Here is a 22,585-nt window from a genome sequence, read left to right as displayed (position 1 = left end):
GGGGAGTGTCCCCCACAGTGTTCATCCTGCAGCTGACTCCCCATGAGAGGTGGTGTGACCCCAGGGCAGGAGCCACCTTATAACCCTAGAACAGCAGTATGGAACCCGGCTGGTGGTCCCGGCTGGATGAGCCAGCTGCCCTGAGGCTGACTATAGCCTCTTGTAGCCCACAGCATAGGAAAGACTTTGAGGTTTAAAAAAAGTTACTTGTATAAATGTGCACAGAGCAACCCTTCCCATTTGGAAATATGTGAAAAACAAAGTCCTTGTTCCTTTGGATAAACTACTAACCCAGAGCTGTTCTTTGGAATCATTACTGGCTGGCTTATTTGGACTCTCTTAGGGCTTTGTCATAGCTTCATTTTTGTTTGGAAAACATCCAAAGTATCCTTCAGCTGGAACTGCTCCCTTGCAGTGAGATCTTCCTTGACCATCTTGACCCTTTCCCAGCCGTCCCCCAGCACCTGGTTTCCTTTTATTAAAATGAGAGCACCTGTCACTTTCTGACATTATCTTATTCATTCGAAGTACGTATTGATTTCTTGTTTTCCACACTCACTAAGCTCCATGAGGGTTAGATGCTGAATGGCATCTTGTTTAGCACTGTAACCCTAGCACTCAGTACAGCGGGGACAAAAAATATTTGCAGAGTAAATAATCACTCACACAGGCCTCTGGGAAGATTTTGAGTGAGAGGGCTGAGGCCTGACTGCTCTTCACCCAACTCACTGAGCCAGGCGCCTGAGCAGGTGGAACGTGGAAAGTAGGTATTGCCCACGCTTGCCTCGGTGGCTCATCCACCTGTCCCAGCCCCCCAGGCCTCCCTGGAGCTGTCCCCATAGGCCAGTCCCTCTGGGGACTGTGCCAGAGGCTTCTTCCACACTCCAGGGTGTGGAGTGACCTTGAAGTCTACTGATTCCTATACTCATTTCTTCAGGCTTGAGTTTCTATTCTCTTCAGTGGATACTTTTTAGCAAGTATTGCTTGAGGGCCTACTATGTGATGGAAGCTGGGACACAGTGGGGGAAAACATACCCCTCTATCCTCATCCTCATGGAATTAAAAGTTAAACAATCATGGCAATACGATGATGGGTGAAGCAAGGTGGATCTTGAGAATCCTCCCATAGTGCTGCAGATTCTTAATGAGGGCTCCTTTTAGTGGACAAACAGGGGATTTAACATTGAGAGTCAAGAGCTGTGCTAAACCCTTTGTGTATATGCGATGTGTGTAATCCTCCAGCATCCCCATGAGGTATCATTGCCCTCCATGTTCATGAGTGAAAAGGAGAGCTCAGAGAAAGCAAAGGATTTGTAAAGCTGAGAGCCGAGCCAGGTCTCTGTCAGGAACCCCATATTCTTTTCCATCAATGTTGTTTGCCCTTTTGAATTAGTGATGATTTTAATGGTGGAAATGTCAGGCTAGGAAGGAGAGCCAATTGATGCCAGTAGGGCTGTTGAGGGAGATGGAGGCCAGTGAGTGGTTGGGTCCAGCCAGGCCCTAGTTCAACCCAGAATCTGGCTGCCTTCCTTCTTCATCAACATCAGCCTCTTAATTGAAGTGAGAAAGAGATTGTGTGGAAGGAGAAGCAAAACTTCAGCTGCAAGTCTGATAGATCCCTTGGTCTTTCATTCATGAAATAGGAGTGACATAATGAAAAGAAAAGGGTTTGGAGGAGGGCTGGAGGGATGAGATGATGTTTCCAGGTGGGCGGGAAAATGATGCTGAAAGAGATGACACTGGAGAATGGGCTCGGTGATAACTGGGGTTACTTCCTGGAGAGAGTCAGGCCAGATGAGCCATTTGGGTGCTGGCTCAGTTTTGACCAGCCAGAGTCTTCCAAGTTATGTGTAGAGAAAATGCATCTTTGAGAGTTGAAGCAGTGAATACCATGACAGTCAGTCCCCAGATAAGTGCTCCCAGCCATCTCAGCCAAGGTGCTCCGTAACACCCACTCTCAGCTGTTTGGCATTATCTTCAATGCTCTTACTCTTTCCCTCTCCACATCCAGCCTCTTCTCATGTTCTGTGCATCCTTCTTCAAAAACATTTCCCCTCCTTTCAGTGTTCCTATTCAACCCCAGGCTATGACAACCCTTTTCTTCCCTCATTCTAACAAACTAGGCTCTACTTTGGACCAACTATTTGGTTTCTGGGAATTCCACAATTACTGATTTGCAGGTACCTTGCACATAAAGTAAGGACTCCGGACTTCCTACTCCCTCCAGCCCCTAGGACTCCTGCTGGAGGTTGTGAGGTAACACCAGGAGAGGCCTGGCCTGGAAGTCAAAGTGAGCTTCTCACGTCTGCTCTCCTGCTCCAGTTTAGAGAAGGTATCTTAGAGTGAGCTTCCTCTATAAAAGGAGGTGGTGGGATCCGTCAATATTTATTTTCTTTTAGGATCTTGTCAGCTATAAAACCATAGATCCCTTGGCTTAGTTCCCATCTCAGGCTCCCTCCCACACAGAAGATTTCTTTGCTTGCTTTGTCTCTCACCTAACTCACTGTAGGTGAGAGACATTAACTCATTGACTCATGCATTCAGGGGTAAAAATTCGTTATTGGTGGTGGTGAAAAAAACAGTCATTTTAGGTATGAAACATATGGACATATAGTGCATAAACTGACACACTTTATCTGGAATATTAAATTTTCATGGGGGAGTGTGTTAGAGGAAAAAAATAAGCCTCCTTAGGGCCATAATGAGAAAAAGGCTGAGAAACATGGATTTAGCCACAAAGCTGTGCTGGTTATCATGCTAGGCATTGGACAGGTGAGTGACAATATTGCCTTCCTTCCAGAAGCCACTCCAGAGAGACAGCCATCCTTCTCATTCTGTTTCTCCCAAACCATGTGTCTCCTTTCATTTCTTCTAAATCTTACCAAATGCTCTCTTTTAGTGACTTTATAGATGCACTAACATTCTGGTATTCACGGCTTATATTTTTGTGGCTTTTTTTTTTCCCCTCTAGCTATGGAATTGCTGGCACTACCAATGTGACGGGAGATCAAGTGAAGAAGCTGGATGTCCTCTCCAATGACCTGGTTGTTAATGTGTTAAAGTCATCTTTTGCTACCTGTGTTCTTGTATCAGAAGAAGATAAACATGCCATAATAGTAGAACCTGAGAAAAGGGTGGGTCTGCTCCTACGCTACTGAGGGTTTTAATGTAATCATTTTTCTTTCTGGCTTCATCAATGACTCCACTTGTTCAACCAAGCTGGATTCTTAAGACTCACCCTAGATCCCTCCTGAACCACCAGTCATCATTTCACAGATTCCTCCTCACTGCCATATCTCAGACTGTCCTTTCCTGTCCACACTTTCACCACAGTCTATTCTGTTATCATCTCTCCTATGTGCTCATTCATGGGAGAGACTCAAATATATTCATATTTATCTCCACTTCTTTTAATTGTCATGTTCAAAGCTCTACAAAGTCTGTCTTCTGTTAACTACATCATTTGCTTCACCTCCATTCACTTAGTTTCCAATCTTCACAACCAACCTTTCTGCCAATCTAAATTGCTAGCTAAGTTCCTATCAGTGATTCATGCATTAGAATCCATTGGAATCTTATTAATCTTGTTACCAAACGTAGGTTGCTCAAGAATCAAATACTGAGAGAAAAAAAGGGAAAGTGAAAGTTGCTCTGTTGTGTCTGACTCTTGCAACCCCATGGACTGTATAGTTCTCTGGGCCAGAGAACTAGACCTGAATTCTCTAGGCCAGAATATGGGAGTGGGTAGGCTTTCCCTTCTCCAGGAGATCTTCCCAACCCAGGGATGGAACCCAGGTCTCCTGCATTTCAGGCAGATTCTTTCCCAGCTGAGCCACAAGGGAAGCCCACTGAGAGACAAGTGTTGGGTAAAAGGAAAGATAGCGTTATTGAGGAAACCAGTCATGTTGGGGAGAAGGTGGACTCATATCCCAAAGAACAAACTCCCTGCTGCTGATCTAGGGGCAAGAGTTTTTAGAGGGGAGTTTCAGGGAGTTATAGGCAGAGGGAAGGAGCTGTATGCAGAACAGCACGGCCCTGACAGTCATCTTGAAATTGGTCATGTAGTGGTCTGATCAGTGTCATCTTGATTGTTTTAAATACGGCTAATCTTCAACTCCAGGGTCAGTTTGTTCCCATCTCCTTGAAGCTAGTTCTTAAAAATAATTGTGTAAGCTTAATGGTTAGCCTGGTTTTCATGTAGTTAACTTCTTCTACCTGGTGGGGGATTCAGTATCTGCAAAACAGCTCAAGGGATATGGCTCAGAAGAAAGAAATAAAGGTTCTTGACTTTGCTTAATGACTAAACTATTATTTGGTCTTCCTTGATTGTTTTCCTTGATTGAATTTATTCTTTGGCCAAAGTGTTTTTCTACAGACAAAAGGCAGGCAGAGGACATAGGGGTGGGGGAGAGGATCTTTCCTAAGAAAGCCCTATAGGTCCTGCTCCACTCCAATCTGATTGCTTCTTGAGGGCAGAGAACAATTTCTATTCTCTATATCCCAGCATCTGGCACAATACCTGGTGCATTGTAGGGGATCAACAGTAGATTATTGTTGAAAAAGTGAATGAAAGGGTATATCCAGGTTTTATTGAACAACAATCATATAATACTAATAATACCTTTTGAGTAGAAAAATGCAGTTTTAGGGCTTACTATCTTTCCCTGTTTGAGATGAATTGAGGACCTGAAGGAGTATGATGAGAAAAAAGCAACAGGAGGTCAATTTAAAGACACTGCCTGATATCCAATCTAACCTTTATAAGAGAAATGGAGAGTCACATCCAATTTGATTGCTTTGTGTCATTCCTAAAATACTACTGAAGTTCGTATTGTTCTCTGCTGTGTTTCTAAAGGTACTTATCAGTTTTGGGCATGTTAATTTTAGGATTGAATTTGCTGTTTAATATTCTCTGTCAGCCCAACTTCTCTGATTACAATGCACTGTAGTGATAAGCATACTCCTGTTTTCCTGATGACAGTTTCTCCTGCATTGGCCAGGAGGATTTGTTAGGAGCAAGAAGCCAGGGAATCAGAGAAGTGCCTTAATTTGATGCAAAAATTTTAAAACCACGTATTAAAGTGGCTAACTTGGAGAAGGAAAATTTCCAGTGGTATGCTGGTAAACTGTTTCTCTATTAGAAAAAAAAATCTTTAATTTGTAGCACTTGTCACTTGAAACTGTGAAATGGTGTCCCATAATTGATTTTAAGTTATCAACATGACATCACTGAAAATAGAGTTGGGAAGAGATGTGCACAATTGGCTCTTGAGAACCAATACCAATCAGGTACAGAGTACCACTGAAAATCCTGTCCGTAGACTGAATCTTTGGTAGTTCCACTATAGTTGAGGGTTATTTCCTTTGGGAATTATAATAGGAATATGGGTGAGAACTCTGTGCATTGTAACCCCAAGTGTCAACTGTAGGAACGACATGAAAATTTTCTTATAGACCTTAATGTTGACTTTATTTCACCTAAATTATTACATTTGTGGCTCAAACAGTAAAGAATCTGCCTGCAGTGTGGGAGACATGGTTTTGATCCCTGGGTCGGGAAGATCCCCTGGAGAAAGGAATGGGTACCCACTCCAGTGTTCTTGCTTGGAGAATTCCATGGATTAATAGAGGAGCCTGGCAAGCTACAGTCCATGGGGTCACAAAGAGTCAGACACGACTGAGCAACTAACATTTCCCTTATGAATAAAGAGAATGAAGTGACTAATCTTGTTTCTCTTCTTCCTTGACTGCCAGGAAACTCAAACCATAATGATGATTCATTCAAATCAATGATATAATAAATTATTATTTAATGTTTTTATTTCTCACCTTCATCTATGCCTCCTATTCTGTGTTTCTCTTCCTAATGATCTTTTGATATATATTTGTTATTGTTTTCACTCTGTGTACCATCTCATACCTTCCCTGACAGAGTATAAATAAACACATTTCTTGAATTTTCACTTAGATTTCTTCTTTTAACCTCTTAGTGTATATTCTCTGTTTTGTTACAATGTATTCATTTTAAAAGCAAAGTTGTATTAATATTTTCTTTCTTTTTTGTTCAGGGTAAATATGTGGTCTGTTTTGATCCCCTTGATGGATCATCCAACATCGACTGCCTTGTGTCCATTGGAACCATCTTTGGCATCTACAAAAAGGTAAAATGTAATGGATCAAGCAGCTGGTTTGGGATCAAAAGTAGAGTTAAGGTTGAACATCCAGTCCTGTTTCACTATTGATGGCACAGCCAGACTGTACATCATGAAACCCCATGAGGCTTGAAGTAGGGGGATAGCCTATCCTTCTTCAGTGGATCTTTCCAACCCAGGAATCGAACCGAGGTCTCCTGCATTGCAGGCAGATTATTTACCAGCTAAGTAACCAGGGAAGCCCCAAAGTGAAAGTGTTAGTCACTCAGTTGTGTCCAACTCTTTGTGACCCCATGGACTGTAGCCTGCCAGACTCCTCTGTCCATGGAATTCTCTGGGCAAGAATACTGAAGTAAGTAGCCATTCCCTTCTCCAGGGGATCTTCCCAACCCAGGGATCAAACACAGGTCTCCCATATCACAGACAGATTCTCTACGACCTGAGCCACCAGGGAAAAAAAAAAAAACAAAACACACACAAAACCCTTATTTCTCAAGTTATGACTTTTTCCAGCATTAACTGCATGGTGAAAATCTATTAAGTTGTTAAAAGAAAATGTAGTAAGAGGTAGGTGGGAAGAGACGGTGCATAGCTGTAGCACTGATAACCATGTGAATTGAGAATTGTGAGAGTGTGACAACAGTAGGGATTATATCAAAACTGTCCTTTAAATTTTCTAAATCAAGTCTGCAGACTATGGTCTCCCCCGGCCCAATCCAGCCCATTGCCTGATTGCTATGGCCTGTGAACAAAAAAATAACTCTTTGGCATTTTTGAATGGCTAAAAAGAAAATTAAAAGAATAATATTTCATGACCCGTGACATTTATATGAAACTTAATTTTCAGTCTCCATAAATAAAGTTTTAATGACATATGGTCAGCTTGCTTGTTTACATGTTGCCTTTGGCTGATTTTGCACGACACAGGCAGGGTTAAGTGCTTGTGATAAGGACTCTGACAGTAAAGCCTAGAATATTTACTCTCTGTTGGTTTATGGGAGGAGTTTGCTGACCCTGAACTCCTTTGTTATAAATTACAGAAAGCACACTGGTACAGCATGGGGATCCAGATTTCTGCCCTGTGTCTCTTCTACCCGCATGACCTGTGCAGGAACTCTACCTCTAAAGCCTCTCTTTAAGTCTGTGTGTGGAGGGCTGGCAGGTGGGAGAGAGTTCAAATATACAGACAAGTGAAAAATAGATAAATACCTGTGGGTCCATCATAAAACACGATGAAATCTAAAATGTGTCATCTTGTCTTCAGTCCTCTTGTTTATTTTAGAAATAAAACTTTACAGATGCCTTTGAGGCTGAGCCCTTTCCTTCATCTTAATGGACGAGGCAGCTAATTCAGCTGACCTCCGAGCTTCCTCCAACTCCCCCATTCTGGGATATAGAGGCCATAACTTAAGAACTGAGACTGCAATTTGTGCGTTACTTTTCAAAGTGACTTGTCTAGTATTGCACATAATCTCCTTTCAAACATGGAGAGTAGGACCACCGTGGGACAGTTTTCTTTCGTTACTGAAATAAATTTTGCATTTGTCTTGGCTGGGAGACAGTTTAAGTAATTGAAGGTTCTAATACTCATACCAGAAAGACAAAGGCGGGAATTAATCTATCTTTCAAGTCATACCATGAAATATTCCATTCTTGGTATAGATATGCAGGCATGTAATTTTATCTGCAAGGTAGCAGATCTAAATATTATAGTATACAAGAGAGCTTTGTAGCAAAATTCTTCATATAGAGGTAGGCTTTTGGTTGATGACTCAACCAAAGCTAAAGCAGCATTAACATTTGCCAGCCCCAGTTTCTACCTCAAGCCCCCTCCCCCAATAAAGACTCTTTTAAGGGAGAAAAAAATTGGGAAACTGACACTATCAACTGAAAAAAAATAAAAACAGCTTGCAACGGCAGCTTGAGTTACAAATGCTGGAAGAACTCAACAATGCATCTCCACACTCTTCTCAATAAACCTGAAGTGACTCTCTTAAAGACAGAGAGGTGATGAGTGTCACATCGCCTTTAAGTCATTTCAGTTTTCAATAGCCTTATTGATTGTTTGAAGCCATTTGAGAGCTTACAGGGCGTAAATACTGAAATGTCTGATGTTTTAAAGGAGGCCTCTCCTGCTTTCTGCAGAGCTGGTTCTGGGCTGGAATTCAGCTTCCTGGTGCACCCACTCAGTGGCATAACATCACTTGGTATCCGGAATCCGGCAACAGTGAGCTGGTCTTGCCCACAAGATGCCTGGAAACAGGCTCCAAAGGGATCTCTTAGGGCCTGTGTTCCAGTGTTTCTATGAAGTTCCTGCCATGGCACCTCCAGAAGTATCACCCTGCCTCTGGCTGGAGATATTCAGAAGGGGTAGAATTTCCTGAGGTGTTGAATGAGTGTTTGTCCAAATATTGAATCAAAATCTGTCTCCCTGTTGCTCATAATGGCCTTTTGTATCATTAGAAAATAAGATTCTTTTACATGCGTGGAAATGGCTTTTTTGCCCTCCTCTCTCTCTCTTTTGAAGCTTGCAAAGTCGCTTCAGTCATGTTCAACTCTTTGCGACCCTATGGACTGTAGCCCATCAGGGTCCTCTGCCCATGGAATTCTCCAGGCAAGAATACTGGAGTGGGTTGCCATTTCCTTCTCCAGGGGATCTTTCTGACCCAGGGATCAAACCCAAGTCTCTTTCTTTTAAGTCTCCTGTATTGGCAGGAGGGTTCTTTACCACTAGCACCACGTGGAAAGCCCTTTCTTTTAAATCTTAAGTTAAATATCTTTCATGTGAGATGATTTTTCGACCTCTCTCTAGTGTGCTTATCCTCTATTGGATACATTCTAATTTTTAATATCCGTTAAACATATCCTGTCCCCAGAAGTAAAAGCAGAGTTTCAGATGTGCTCTAGCAGCTTCAGAATCCAATTCACTTCCCTTAACTGGACACAGAGAGTCTTAATAGCCATATAGAATATGGCTTCCTGACATTGACACTTACTAGGTTTGTGGGACCTTGGGCAATATAACCTCTTATTTCCTTATCCGTAAGGACAAGATATTGAAAATTAAGCATAACAGCAATGAAAATAGTGCCTGGCACATAAAAAGTGCTCAATAAATAGTAGCCATTAATATTACTTGCTTTTTCTATTAATATCCAACACACAGTTTCACAACTCAAACCAACTTAAGGAGAGAAAGGAAGGAGGGAAGGGAATGGAAAATGATGGGTGTATGTAACTAGAAAGTCCACTGGGTAGTACAGCTGTTTTCAAGGACTCAGACACTCACATAACAGGACACTTTCTATCTCTATAGCTCCCTCCTTTCTGGTAGAAGAATGGTTCCCAGTAGGTCTGGGCTTACATTCAATCCTTTCAGTAACTCAAACAGAAGATGCAAAACTTAGACTTCCCTGATGGTCCAGTGGTTAAGAATTCACCTGCCAGTACAGGGGACATGGGTTCTATCCCTGGTCCCGGAAGATTCCACATGAACAGGGCAACTAAGCCCATGTGCCACAACTACTAAGCCTGGACTCTAGAGCCCGGATGCCCTAGAGGCCACTGCACTGAACCTACATGAGGCAACTACGGAAGCCTGTGGACCTAGAGCCTGTGCTCCTCAACAAGAGAAGCCACTGCAGTGAGAAGCCATGCACCACAAAGGAAGAGTAGCCTCCGCTTGTGGCAACTAGAGAAAGCCCGCATGCAGCAATGAAGACCCATCACAGCCAAAAGTTAATAGACAAGTAAAAGAAGATGGAAATCTCTTGTCCAACAATTTCAACAGGGATTTCACCTCATCAGCCCTGCTTGGCTTGACTTACGTCATGAGTCCATCTCTCAACCAGTCACTGTGGCCTAAGGCATGCAGTGATCTGACTGGTCAAGTCAGGGTCATGTGCCCACCATTGGAGCTAAGAGTGAGGGGGACAGTATCTTAAGGAAGATTAAAGTTCAGTTGTCAGCAGAAGAGTGAAGCATGCTGGCCAGGCAAAATCAGCTGATGTTCACTCCAGATTATACACCCCTTGAGATCAGAGACCTCATTGTATATATATTTTTTGTACACTAGGTTGGTACAGTAGTGAGTAATATTGGCTGAGTTACTGGAGATGCTGCCAAATGTCTTTTGAGAACTTCTAGGGAGGGTTGGGTTGTCCCTCTGTGGGAAGACTGTTGACATGACAGCCCCACACCACTTCTGCCTGACTTTCTTCTCTACCACCTCAAGTCTCCAGAATCCATGGTGTCTTTAATGCTCTATATGGAGTAGCATGGGTTAAAACAAAGCAATACCTGCAGCAGATGGTGGCCTGTGATAAGTAGAAAAAGGTAGGGTCCAGAGGCTTTCTAATTTTTGCCAAGCTTTTTGCACATTGGTCTGTGAGCATCCACATGAGACTGTAATAGGTTCTTTTTGAATAAAGGCATTCATTGTTGGGGGTTTGGAGGAGGTTGGGCATTAGAAAGGGGTTTGGGCTAGAAAAAAATTCCTCCAACTCCATGACTAGATGGAATTACTTTGTATTTCTTTTGAGCATATGGATCATAGAAAATGTTCAGTTCAGTTCAGTTGCTCAGTCATGTCCAACTCTTTGCGACCCCAAGAATCGCAGCACACCAGGCCTCCCTGTCCATCACCAACTCCCAGAGTTCACTCAAACTCATGTCCATTGAGTTGGTGATGCCATCCAGCCATCTTATCCTCTGTCATCCCCTTCTCCTCCTGCCCCCAACCCCTCCCAGGATCAGAGTCTTTTCCAATGAGTCAACTCTTCACATGAAGTGGCCAAAGTATTGGAGTTTCAGCTTTAGCATCAGTCCTTCCAATGAACACCCAGGACTGATCTCCTTTAGGATGGACTGGTTGGATCTCCTTGCAGTCCAAGGGACTCTCAAGAGTCTTCTCCAACACCACAGTTCAAAAGCATCAGTTCTTTGGTGCTCAGCTTTCTTTATAGTCCAACTCTCACAACCATACATGACCACTGGAAAAGCCATAGCCTTGACTAGACAGACCTTTGTTGGCAAAGTAATGTCTCTGCTTTTTAATATGCTATCTAGGTTGGTCATAACTTTCCTTCCAAGGAGTAAGTATCTTTTAATTTCATGGCTGCAATCACCACCTTCAGTGATTTTGGAGCCAAAAAAAATAAAGTCTGACACTGTTTCCACTGTTTCCCCATCTATTTCCCATGAAGTGATGGGACTGGATGCCATGATCTTAGTTTTCTGAATGTTGAGCTTTAAGCCAACTTTTTCACTCTTGTCCTTCACTTTCATCAAGAGGCTTTTTAGTTCCTCTTCACTTTCTGCCATAAGGGTGCTGTCATCTGCATATCTGAGGTTATTGAGATTTCTCCTGGCAATCTTGATTCCAGCTTGTGCTTCCTCCAGCCCAGCGTTTCTCATGATGTACTCTGCATATAAGTTAAATAAGCAGGGTGACAATATACAGCCTTGACGTACTCCTTTTCTTATTTGGAACCAATCTGTTGTTCCATGTCCAGTCCTAACTGTTGCTTCCTGACCTGCATACAGATTTCTCAAGAGGCAGGTTTGGTGGTCTGGTATTCCCATCTCTTTCAGAATTTTCCAGAGTTTATTGTGATCCACACAGTCAAAGGCTTTGGCATAGTCAATAAAGCAGAAATAGATATTTTTCTGGAACTCTCTTGCTTTTTCGATGATCCAGCGGATTTGGCAATTTGATCTCTGGTTCCTCTGCCTTTTCTAAAACCAGCTTGAACATCTGGAAGATCACAGTTCACGTATTGCTGAAGCCTGGCTTGGAGAATTTTGAGCATTACTTTACTAGCGTGTGAGATGAGTGCAGTTGTGCGGTCGTTTGAGCATTCTTTGGCATTGCCTTTCTTTGGGATTGGAATGAAAACTGACCTTTTCCAGTCCTGTGGCCACTGCTGAGTTTTCCAAATTTGCTGGCATATTGAGTGCAGCACTTTCACAGCATCATCTTTCAGGATTTGAAATAGCTCAACTGGAATTCCATCACCTCCACTATACCAAGGCAACATTTCATGCAAAGATGGGCTCGATAAAGGACAGAAATTGTATAGACCTTAAAAACACAGAAGATATTAAGAAGAGGTGGTAAGAATACACAGAAGAACTGTACAAAAAAGATCTTCATGACCCAGATAATCACGATGGTGTGATCACTCACCCAGAGCCAGACATCCTGGAATGTGAAGTCAAGTGGACCTTAGAAAGCATCACTAGATGTTACCATTTCTTATTCCACGCAAGGAAGTTGAAGGGTTGAGATTATTTGGTGACAGTATTTCAGGGAAAAGTGGTTCATTCTTTAAAAAAAATTTTTTTTTAAATTTTTGACTCTGCTGGGTCTTCATTGTTGCAAGAGGGCTTTCTCTAGTTGCATCAAGTAGAGGCTACTCTCCAGTTGTGGTGCTCTTGCTTCTCATTGCAGTGATTTCTTTTGTTGTTGCACATGGGCTTAGTTGCTCTGAGGCATATGGACTCTTCCCGAACCAGGAATTGAACCTGTAGCCCCTTCATTGACAGACAGATTCTTAACCAATGGACCATCTGGGAAATACAAGCTTGTTCTTTCTTGTGCCACAGGCCAACATGGATGATTCTGGATGAGGTGATTCTCTGAAGGACTTTTCTTGGTAGAGAACTGACTACTCCAAGCCTCCAGGGGCTTCCAGTCAGCTTATCTGTTTACATACTGACTTTGTTCTATGTTGTGCTGCACTTGCAGGGTTAAGTAGTTATGACAGAGGAGAGGTTTAGAGCCTGCCTGTTTTCTTCCCATTATATCACTGGTTTTGAAGGAAGTCAATTCCTCTTTCAAGGTTGTGCACTTGCAAAATTTGGAGTTTGAGAAAACAACTCAAATATTTGATACTGTGTTTAGTCCATGTTTAGCTGTACTACCCTGGGAATACAAACCAAACTAAATCAAATAACTTGGCCCAACCCAACCAGCCAAGAAACCAACCGACCATCTAGATGAAAACTATTAAACACAAAGCTTGGAGATACGAGAAAAAAATGAAAGAGGTGATTTTTTGTGACTCTTCCTTTTACATGAGTGGTTCTTAAGCTTCAGTGCAAGAGTCATCTATGGTGCATGGTAAAATGCGGATTCCCAGGGCCCACCTTAGAAAATCTGATTAGTAAGTTTAGGTCGCAGGCCCAGAATTGCATTTTAAATAAACATCTCAAGTGATTCTGCAGTACCTGGACTCTGGGTCACACATTCAAAAGTTATAGGGAAAATTACCAGGAATGTGTTTGCTGAGGTGACCTCCATCTCCAGTATCATGATGTGAATTCCCTTATTTATTCTCAGGCCCTAGAATCTGTGGTTGGGGAAGGAATAAATGAAATTTGCAGAAACGGCTCATTTTCATTTCTGTTTAAATTCAAGTAGAGAATTTTCAAGCAGAAAGATTTGTTTGCAGCTGTTTTGAGGACCATAGAAGCCAGTTGTTAAGAAGATAATTATTAGTGACCACTGCTTAGGAGCCATGCCCTTAAGTTGTTCCTTTCCTTAGTATTAGGGAACAAACTGAGGCACTGACCCAGTGGGCTGTGTTTTTAATGAAAAAACAAAGGAGATTAGAGTAGATGTCATGTTCTAAGTGTAAGTATTGTTTTGTTAAATTTATGTAGTTGTATTGGTACTGGTTTGTGATATAAAATGTATTTTTCACTGTGGGTCATGGTTAAAAACATGGAGAGCATGGTCCTGCATGGTAATGACCCTGGGGAGATAGTGCCTGTATTTCTGAGAGTTTCTTTGTGTGGCTGTGGAGCATGTTGCTCACTGGAGTATGTGCCCCAACTGGCAGGATCAGGAAATTGATTTCCTCGCCAGACTGGTAGCCGTGCAGCCCAGTTTTAATTTGTTTAAATAAAGATAGAGTAGGCAAGGGAAAGACATTGATGCCTGTAATAAGATTAAATTAGTGGGCGCTGGCATGGAGGCATGCTCTTTTTTTGAGAGTGATAATGGAGAAATGAAGGAATATCAAATTAGTAAGATTGAAGGAGGACTCAGATTGGAAAGATGGATCCAGATGCAGGAAATTTGGGTTTTGGTGGGAAGGTCGCTGTGGTAATATAATCAGGATATGACTGGTGTGTGGAGGAAGCCCTCCTCCCTGCCCCCGTCCCCCTCCCCATCCAAGAAGACGCCCTGTTTCATTAGGAGAGCACCTTGATAATGCATCTTGCTAAGGGAGGAACTGCAAAAAGAACCACAAAACAGAACAAAACAAAAATGTGTTTTATTTTCTTTCTTGTCCTAGATTTCGAAAGATGACCCTTCTGAGAAGGACGCTCTGCAGCCAGGCCGGAACCTGGTGGCCGCTGGCTATGCGCTCTATGGCAGTGCCACTATGTTGGTCCTGGCCATGGCGAATGGAGTCAACTGCTTCATGCTGGACCCGGTGAGAGATCCCGGAGTGGGGGGCAAAGTTAGGTGCTTGGCTGGTGGCTGTGAGTGTCTGTTGTGTGTGTGGCGGTGGGAGTCAGTTCCTAAAGGTGGAAGATGAGACCCATGGAGGGACAGAGATGATGGGGTGGGGAAGCAGGGTAGAGAGATGGATGGGCCATATGTGTACATTATAAGAAGATTACTGAGGTGACAAATGGTGTCTGTCCAGAGCACAAGAGGGAGTCTTTATTTCACAATGAATTCTTTAGGGTGGACATTACTGAGCTGACTCAGATGCCTGCTGGGCTGGGCAGGCCACACGAATGAGTGGAGTGTGCTGGGGCAAGATGGCAGGCACTGTGAAGGGCGGTGGGGGGCGGCAGGGAACTGGGGAGGTCCAGTGGTTGTTACTCCTTGGGAATAGCGGCTCTCTTCTACGGCTTCCAGTGTTTCAAGAAACACTGGCTTTTTAGAAAATGTTAGGTTTCTGGATGTGTAAAACACTGTGCCAGCCAACTAAAGCACGTTTATAGACCAGATGGGGCCCTAGATGTTCTGTTTGCCACCCACTCTCTCCATTACCAGTTTATTTTCCTGAGGTGAATGGGTGTCCCAGCTGAAGCAGTAGACCACCTCATTTCTTCAAAATTAGCTCCCAGATTCATTTGATGTGCATTGCAACATCAAATGAAATGCAAGCTTCAGTGCATGCAAACCTTCAGTGAACTCTTGTGGTTTTGAAAGACTTTGACGAGCTTGAGGAAGTGGAAATAAGGAAATGAAGATAATTTCTTAGTCCACCTTATAGAGGAAACTCCCTCATGAAGAGGAGCCCAAGGCACCATGAAAAATATTCATTTGCTAATGAATATTAATTTTAATTTGAGGATACTTTCTTCCATATGTCTATTAATTGGGGTTGCTTATTTACTCTGTTAGATGACAGTTTTAACACAGCAGATAAACCAGGCAAAGAACTCTCTTTAAATACTTTGCCCGATTAAACCCACCTTTGATGTGGACTCCATAGAATCATCTTCAGTAGGTATGCCTTTGGTCCAGTGTCCCAAGGGAAAAAGAATTGAGTTTATAAATACCTTTCAGTTTTAGAAATGTCCTCAGATAACATTTAATGAAGCACTTTATTTATTTGATGCATTTTGCTGACAAACTGAACACTAGGTACCGTTACCTACTGGGGTCCTGTGAGGAGCAGGCTGCTGGTGGTGGGGCCTCAGGGTTTGTGGGTGGCAGGTCATAGAAATTGGAACACAGGCTGCCTTTGTCCCCTGCACTGTTGCACAACTGGACTTCGGCTCCTTGGCATACTGGTACTTAACAAATAAACAAGGGTAAGGAAATGGCACTAGTTCAAGCCTCCAAAGGCCATTATTTCAGGGGAAAACAGTGGCAGACCCAGAGCAAAGTTCACATTGACCCCAGGGATTGGTTTCCGAAATCACTGATGTTTGTGAATTTATCCTCTTGCTGGGCATTTACCTCTTCTCCAGACATTCTTCTGGTGACTTCTCTATTACCTTTGAACTGATGGAAACATTAAATCTCTTCTTGTTTCAAGATTGCAGATGTTGTGTCTGGGAGTAAGTTTCTGTGTGTTTCACAGTCTCTTTCTGTCCTCACGCCTAATGGTCACTCAGTGTTTGGAAGAACCATGCAGGCTGGCTGCCCTCCTTCCTGCTTGCTGCCCTCCCCATTGCTGACAAAGCCTCTTCTCCCCATGCCTGCGGAGTGGGGATTGCGGGGGGTGGCAAGCCTCTGATCAGGATAGTACTTTCATTTCATTTTGGCTGACAGTTTCCGCTAAAAAGACTGCAACAGCTTTATGTGCCTCTCTAGCAAGCTTTAAAGTACGATAGGCTTTTCAGTCTCTTTTCTTCATGTACAAGAGACTCACCCCCTCCATGGGTAGGATGCTTTGGCCAGGTACCAGGGTGAGGTGTCTGTGAAGCATGGCTTCATGAGCACTTGTGCAATGGCTTCATTTTCTGGACTTTCACAAAAAAAATCATAAAGGAAAAAAAAAAGAATCACTCACAATGGTACCTTTCAGTGACCACTGTTTCTCATCTCTTTTCTCTCCCTACACTCCTCTCTCCTTCCCTCCCTTCCTTCCTCTCTAGTTTCAATGTGCTCCATATTGTCAGGAACCAAGCTTTGCTATGGGAATAAGTGGCTGGGGAGAGATGTGTCCATGGGAGGGCCTCCCTTCTTAACTTGCCTGTCTCTGGAGCAACTTCTTTCTCAGATGGGTAGAGCCTCAATCACTCTCTTATCAGGGACATGGAGAAGCCCCAAACAGTCCAGAGCTCCAGTAGTGATGTGACACTGTTTTCCCAAGTTCAAATCTCCAAAATGGCAACTCACTCCAGTATTCTTGCTTGGAGAATCCTATGGACAGAGGAGCCTGGCAGGCTACAGTCCATAGAGTCTCAAAGAGTCAGACGTGACTGAAGCGACTTAACATTAACATTGAAGAATCTAAGCCCTGAAGGCATCAGCTTAGTGCTGGGACTTTGAGGAAGCTTGAGTCCTGAGAAACAGTCTTCAGATCAGTGAGCAAAGGCATCAGAAGTTATACATGCGGTAAACTCAGGGTACTCGGGGAAAATGACATCAAGACAGAACAAAAACCGGAAAGCTAAGATAAGAGCAACCATGAACACCTTCTCCTGATATCCTAGCTCCAGTCTCATCTTTTTTTCCCCCCCAAAGGCACACCTGTCTTAGGCCAAGGATTTCCCTTGCTGGTAATCATTTCACAACATACACAAATATGGAAGCATTATGTTGTATACCTGAGACTAACATAATGTTATGTCAATTACACCTCATTGAAAACACAAAATCTTAGCTCTTTGTACTGAAGCATATACTGAAGCACAGGCGTGACCTCAGGCCTCGAGCCGCCCCTTCTCCCCAACCCAATCTGCGACCCTCTCCTGTAGGCCTGGAGGAGACGTCCTCACCTTTCCACTTCCCTTTCTGTTTCACAGGCCATTGGAGAGTTCATTTTGGTGGACAGGGATGTGAAGATTAAAAAGAAAGGGAGCATCTACAGCCTCAATGAGGGCTATGCGAAGGACTTTGATCCTGCCCTCACTGAGTATGTCCAGAGGAAGAAGTTCCCCCCAGTAAGTGAGGGCTGGGGATGGTGGTGGTGGGGATGGCCCCTGAGCTTGCAGAAATGTGTTGATTCATGATTTACCCTGGAGAGCAAAGGTGGGGGGTGGGGTGGAAGTAAGTGGACTCCACTGTGCACTGACCCCTATGGTTAAGTTCCCACTCAGGTACTGGGGACTGGAAACCCTGTCCTGGGACATTACCCCTTTGTCACTTTCTCTTGACTGAAGAAAGTCAGGACGATCATGTCAGCCAGGTGAATGACATCGTGGCAATAAAACATGTTCACTTCTGGGGTCCGTGATCTCAGTTGGTACAAACGTGATTCTTGTACCCCAGGCCCCAGCCCCGTGGACTGGATGGATTTCTGTGTCATCTCTAGATTTAGCATCCATTGTGGTAGCTCTCTAAAGAGGTTACAAATCACTGAAAACGAAGAGAAGAAATGGCTGGTCCTATGTGGGAAAATCCAATTTTGTCCTATTCTAGCTTGACACCACTAGAGGCTGCTGTGCTCTAAGGACGAAGCCCAAATGCTATTAGTATGGCACTTGGGGCCCTCGGAGCCGACTCCCAGGCTCTCTCTCCAGCTTTATCATCTCTCCTTCCACCTCTCCCTAGAAATGCCGTCTGCCCCAGTGGCACCAGGCTCCTCCCCGGGCCCAAGGCAGACAGCTTCTCCTTTTCCTGAGCAGTTCCTGCTCCTGTGAGATGCAAACCTCACCGTTGTCCCTGCTTCTCAGCTCCATGGAATCCTTCTTCCTGCCAGATCTTGCTAAATGCCTGCCCCACCCCAGAGCCCAAATCTGCCCCATTCTGCTTGGGGCCTCCTTGGGTAAGCTGAGCTACTATGAGATGTGAGAGGCTGTCTCCATTATTCCCATTTTCTGCTTCTTGGGAACAGATTTTCATCACTAAATACACACCTCAAAAAAGGTGCTCTGTTTGATTGCTGAATCGAATAAGCATAGAGGACAGAAAGAAATCTCTCTTTTTATAACCCTAATTATTGCTGGTCTTCATCTTATAGGACAACTCAGCCCCCTATGGCGCCAGGTACGTGGGCTCCATGGTAGCCGATGTACACCGCACCCTAGTCTATGGAGGGATCTTTATGTATCCAGCTAACAAGAAAAGCCCCAGTGGAAAGGTAAATAAATCCCCTATGAGTGGTGGAGCAGCAGTAGATTTCATTTGCAGCCCACGGGGTTTGACTGAGGAAGAAAGAAGGGTCACGGAAGCCGTTATGCTCTGCAGTAGGAAGCAAAGGATGTCTATGGCATATTCTTTTCTAGATTAAAGGCTGTCCTGGTTCATGTCAGGTGATATCAGGTAAAAATGATCTCTCGAGAGCCCTTCTGTTGCTAAAGATAAGTAAAGATGTTATGGTCAGAGGGGACTGAAAGTGCTTAGTGCTTCCAGTGGGTATGTGGTTTGGCTTGGACAGAATGAATTCCATTCATAAAGTGAAATGAAAGAGTCCAACCTCATTACCAAGGCAGCAAATCACATATGTATCCCACATAGAGGTTTTCTTTGATTGCTTTTTCAAAAGGCAGAAAATTGAAATAACTTAATGAGCTGACATTTGCTGCTCGGAAAATGATACCTTTCTATAGAAGGAAAGAATCTCTGGGGACACCTAGAGCTTTCAGGTGAGCTGTTATTGATGCATTGGTCTCATGCCCACAGGCTTCCTGGAAGCCATGGGATGGGCTGTGCTTGCTCATGCTGGTGAAAGGGTGTCCCACTTTTCTCCTACACAGAGGGTCAGTGTGTTTGCTTCTCAAGTAGTGTCCTTTTGACCCCCCACCTTTTTTTAATATGAGAGAAGGAACAACGATCCCCATAAGATAGTTATAAATTGATGTATTTCAGATATGATCAGATCTCTGTTTATGGCATGTGGCATCCAGTTTACTAGGATGTTCTTATTTACTTAAAACACCACTCTTATCATAGCCCCCTCTGACATCCCAACCTATGTGATTAGCCTGCTTTATAGCACTTTTCTCTAATGCCTCAAAAAATTGTTCTTTAATGTAAATATTGAGGTTCCTCCCCCCCCTTTTTATTTTCAGCTTTGCACATCTGACCCTGACACCTGTATGGAAATAGAGTCAGGAAACACCTGCAAAAAGCTGTCTACTCAGTAGGCAGACTGCATGAAAATGCATACAATAAAAAAGTTAATATTTAAAAGTAAATGCCAAGATGTATAGCATACTAAATCCCAACCCTCGAGCCTTAGGAGAATTGTAAAAGGAATGTGTACAGAGTTTGCAAACAATATTACACTGTTTGGAGGAGCCTGTCTGCTTTCCAGATGTCTGCAGCCAGACACTGCCATGGACTTTAAATGCTTTTAGAATAGGCAAAGGTCCATTCAAAACACACACAGAATCACTCATTAGGTCCATTCTCCGGGCTATAAAGAGAAGGGAACCATTGGTTCTGCCAAAATGTCATTCAGTCCTGAGTCCAGGTGGTCTGCCTCACATGCATCAGGCAATCTATTGCTGGCTCTTGATGGATGGCATAACTTAACCCAATGATTAAATTAACCATTCAGTCTTAGACACAATCTCATGGGGGGAGCTTTTACAACCTCACGGAAGGTAAAGGAAAGTATCAGTTACCTTGGATCGGCTCTGCACTACTTTGCTATGGAACAAATCTCTTTTCTGTGTAATATGTTCTGGTGTGAGCACGCTGCTCTTGTTTTCCAGCTGAGACTACTGTATGAATGTAACCCCATGGCCTATGTCATAGAGAAGGCAGGAGGAATGGCTACCACCGGGAAGGAAACTGTGCTGGACATTGTTCCCACTGACATCCATCAGAAGTCGCCCATCATCTTGGGGTCTCCTGAAGATGTGACTGAATTCCTGGAGATATATAAGAAGCACACTGCCAAATGAACAGTGGGCCTTGTCCACACCAAATGGAATTGCCTTTTATCTCACATAGTGATCACATTCCGACTGTTCACCATACATTCCTAGTCATAGAAATAAAAAGTATGGCTGTTTTCACCATCAAATGCTCTGTAATGCACTACCTAACCAAAATGCTAAATCAATAATGCTACAGGGTCAAGATATATTCTGAGTGGATAGAGAAGAAATAAAGATATTTGTCCTTTTTCTTAAAAAAAAAGTCTTCATTGTTTTGTGCCAAATAATAGTAATAATAATAGCTAATGCCTATAACATTAGATAACTCATTTAATCTTCACAATGACTTTATGAACTAGGTACTATGAATAACCTATTTCACAGATTACGAGATAGAGGACTGAGTAAAGTCAAGTGAAAGGTGCTCAGTCATGTCCGATTCTTTGTGACCCCATGGACTATAGAGTCCGTGGAAATCTCCAGGTCAGAATACTGGAGTGGGTAGCCTTTCCTGTCTCCAGGGGATCGTCCCAATCCAGGGATTGACCCAGGTCTCCTACATTGCAGGTGGATTCTTTACCAGCTGAGCCACAAGGGAAACCCAAGAAAACTGGAATGGGTTACCTATCCCTTCTCCAGCAGATCTTCCCGACCCAGGAATCAAACTGGTGTCTCCTGCATTGCAGGTGGATTCTTTACCAACTGAGCTATCAGGGAAGCCCAGAGGACTGATAGATGAAGTCATCTGCCCAGGCAATCTGGACATTGAACTCGGAGTTACCACATCAGTTCTCCTATGTATTCTTTTCTGGGTGTGCAGAACAAACCCGAGTAAGGTTGTTTAAGCCCTCCTTGGAACTGGAGAATTGATAAGTTAGTGGTGGTACCTAATGAGATCTAGGACCTCTTGGCCTCCTGAATCTGGGTGTAACCATCCAAGTCACAAATGAAGGTTTATGTTTTGACTCAGTGGTAAGTTTCCTATAAAAATGTAACACTTCATTGAATTAACATATGTAATAATTCCTAAGGTTTAATTCTGTAAACGAAAGGATTCATCATAAAAAGATTTAAAGAAATACAATTTGTTGCAAACAAGTATGTTTCTGCTAGGCTTTCCATAAAAATACTTCCTCCCTTAGCAGACCTTGGTTCTTTTTGGACTAGAATTCCAAGATTATAGCACGTTATACCACATGTTAAGAAATATCTGGACTTTCTTAAGCTCCACCTTGATTAAGATTTTGCCAATGGAATGTAGGTGGAAATGATGCATATTAATTCTAGTTTGAAAAACCAATGAATAATTCTTCATCCACTCTTTTACCTTCCGTGCATTAAACGTCATGTGTTTCAATGACAGCATGCCAACGACAGGACAAAAGTCTGAGTGCTGAGCCACTGTTTTGTCAGAACAGGGTCTTTTCAAATGAGTCAGTTGTTTGCATCAGGTGGCCTAAGTATTGGAGTTTCAGCTTCAGCATCTGTTCTTCCAATGGATATTCAGGACTGATTTCCTTTAGGATTGACAGGTTGGATCTCCTTGAAGTCCAAGGGACTCTCAAGAGTCTTCTCCAACACCACAGTTCAAAAGCACCAATTCATCTGTGCTCAGTTTTCTTTATAGTCCAACTCTCACATCTATACATGACTACTGGAAAAACCATAGCTTTGACTAGATGGACCTTTGTTGGCAAAATAATGTTTCTGTTTTTTAATATGCTGTCTAGGTTGGTCATAACTTCTCTTCCAAGGAGCAAGCGTCTTTTAATTTCATGGCTGCAGTCGCCATCTGCAGTGATTTTGGAGCCCAAGAAAATAAAGTCTGCCACTGTTTCCATATCTGTTTGCCATGAGTGATGGGACTGGATGCCACCATCTTAGTTTTTTGAATGTTGAGTTTTAAGCCAGCTTTTTCACTCTCCTCTCACTTTCATCAAAGGCTCTTTAGTTCTTCGCTTTCT

At 43.2% G+C, this 22,585-nt stretch overlaps 1 protein-coding gene across 1 annotated transcript in view; it reads left to right on the top strand.

The window, feature by feature from the left end:
* Positions 1-20,645, top strand: part of FBP1 (fructose-bisphosphatase 1) — a 30,639-nt gene extending 9,994 nt beyond the window's left edge. The window contains 6 exon segments of the mRNA NM_001319798.1: positions 2,972-3,134; positions 6,069-6,161; positions 14,456-14,596; positions 17,598-17,735; positions 18,755-18,874; positions 20,454-20,645. Coding sequence (NP_001306727.1) covers positions 2,972-3,134; positions 6,069-6,161; positions 14,456-14,596; positions 17,598-17,735; positions 18,755-18,874; positions 20,454-20,645 — 847 coding nt within the window.
* The last annotated feature ends 1,940 nt before the right edge of the window (positions 20,646-22,585 follow it).

Source organism: Bubalus bubalis, chromosome 3 (genome assembly GCF_019923935.1).
Source record: "Bubalus bubalis isolate 160015118507 breed Murrah chromosome 3, NDDB_SH_1, whole genome shotgun sequence".
NCBI classification, from domain to species: domain Eukaryota; kingdom Metazoa; phylum Chordata; class Mammalia; order Artiodactyla; family Bovidae; genus Bubalus; species Bubalus bubalis.
This window is presented reverse-complemented; position numbering and strand designations above follow the sequence as displayed.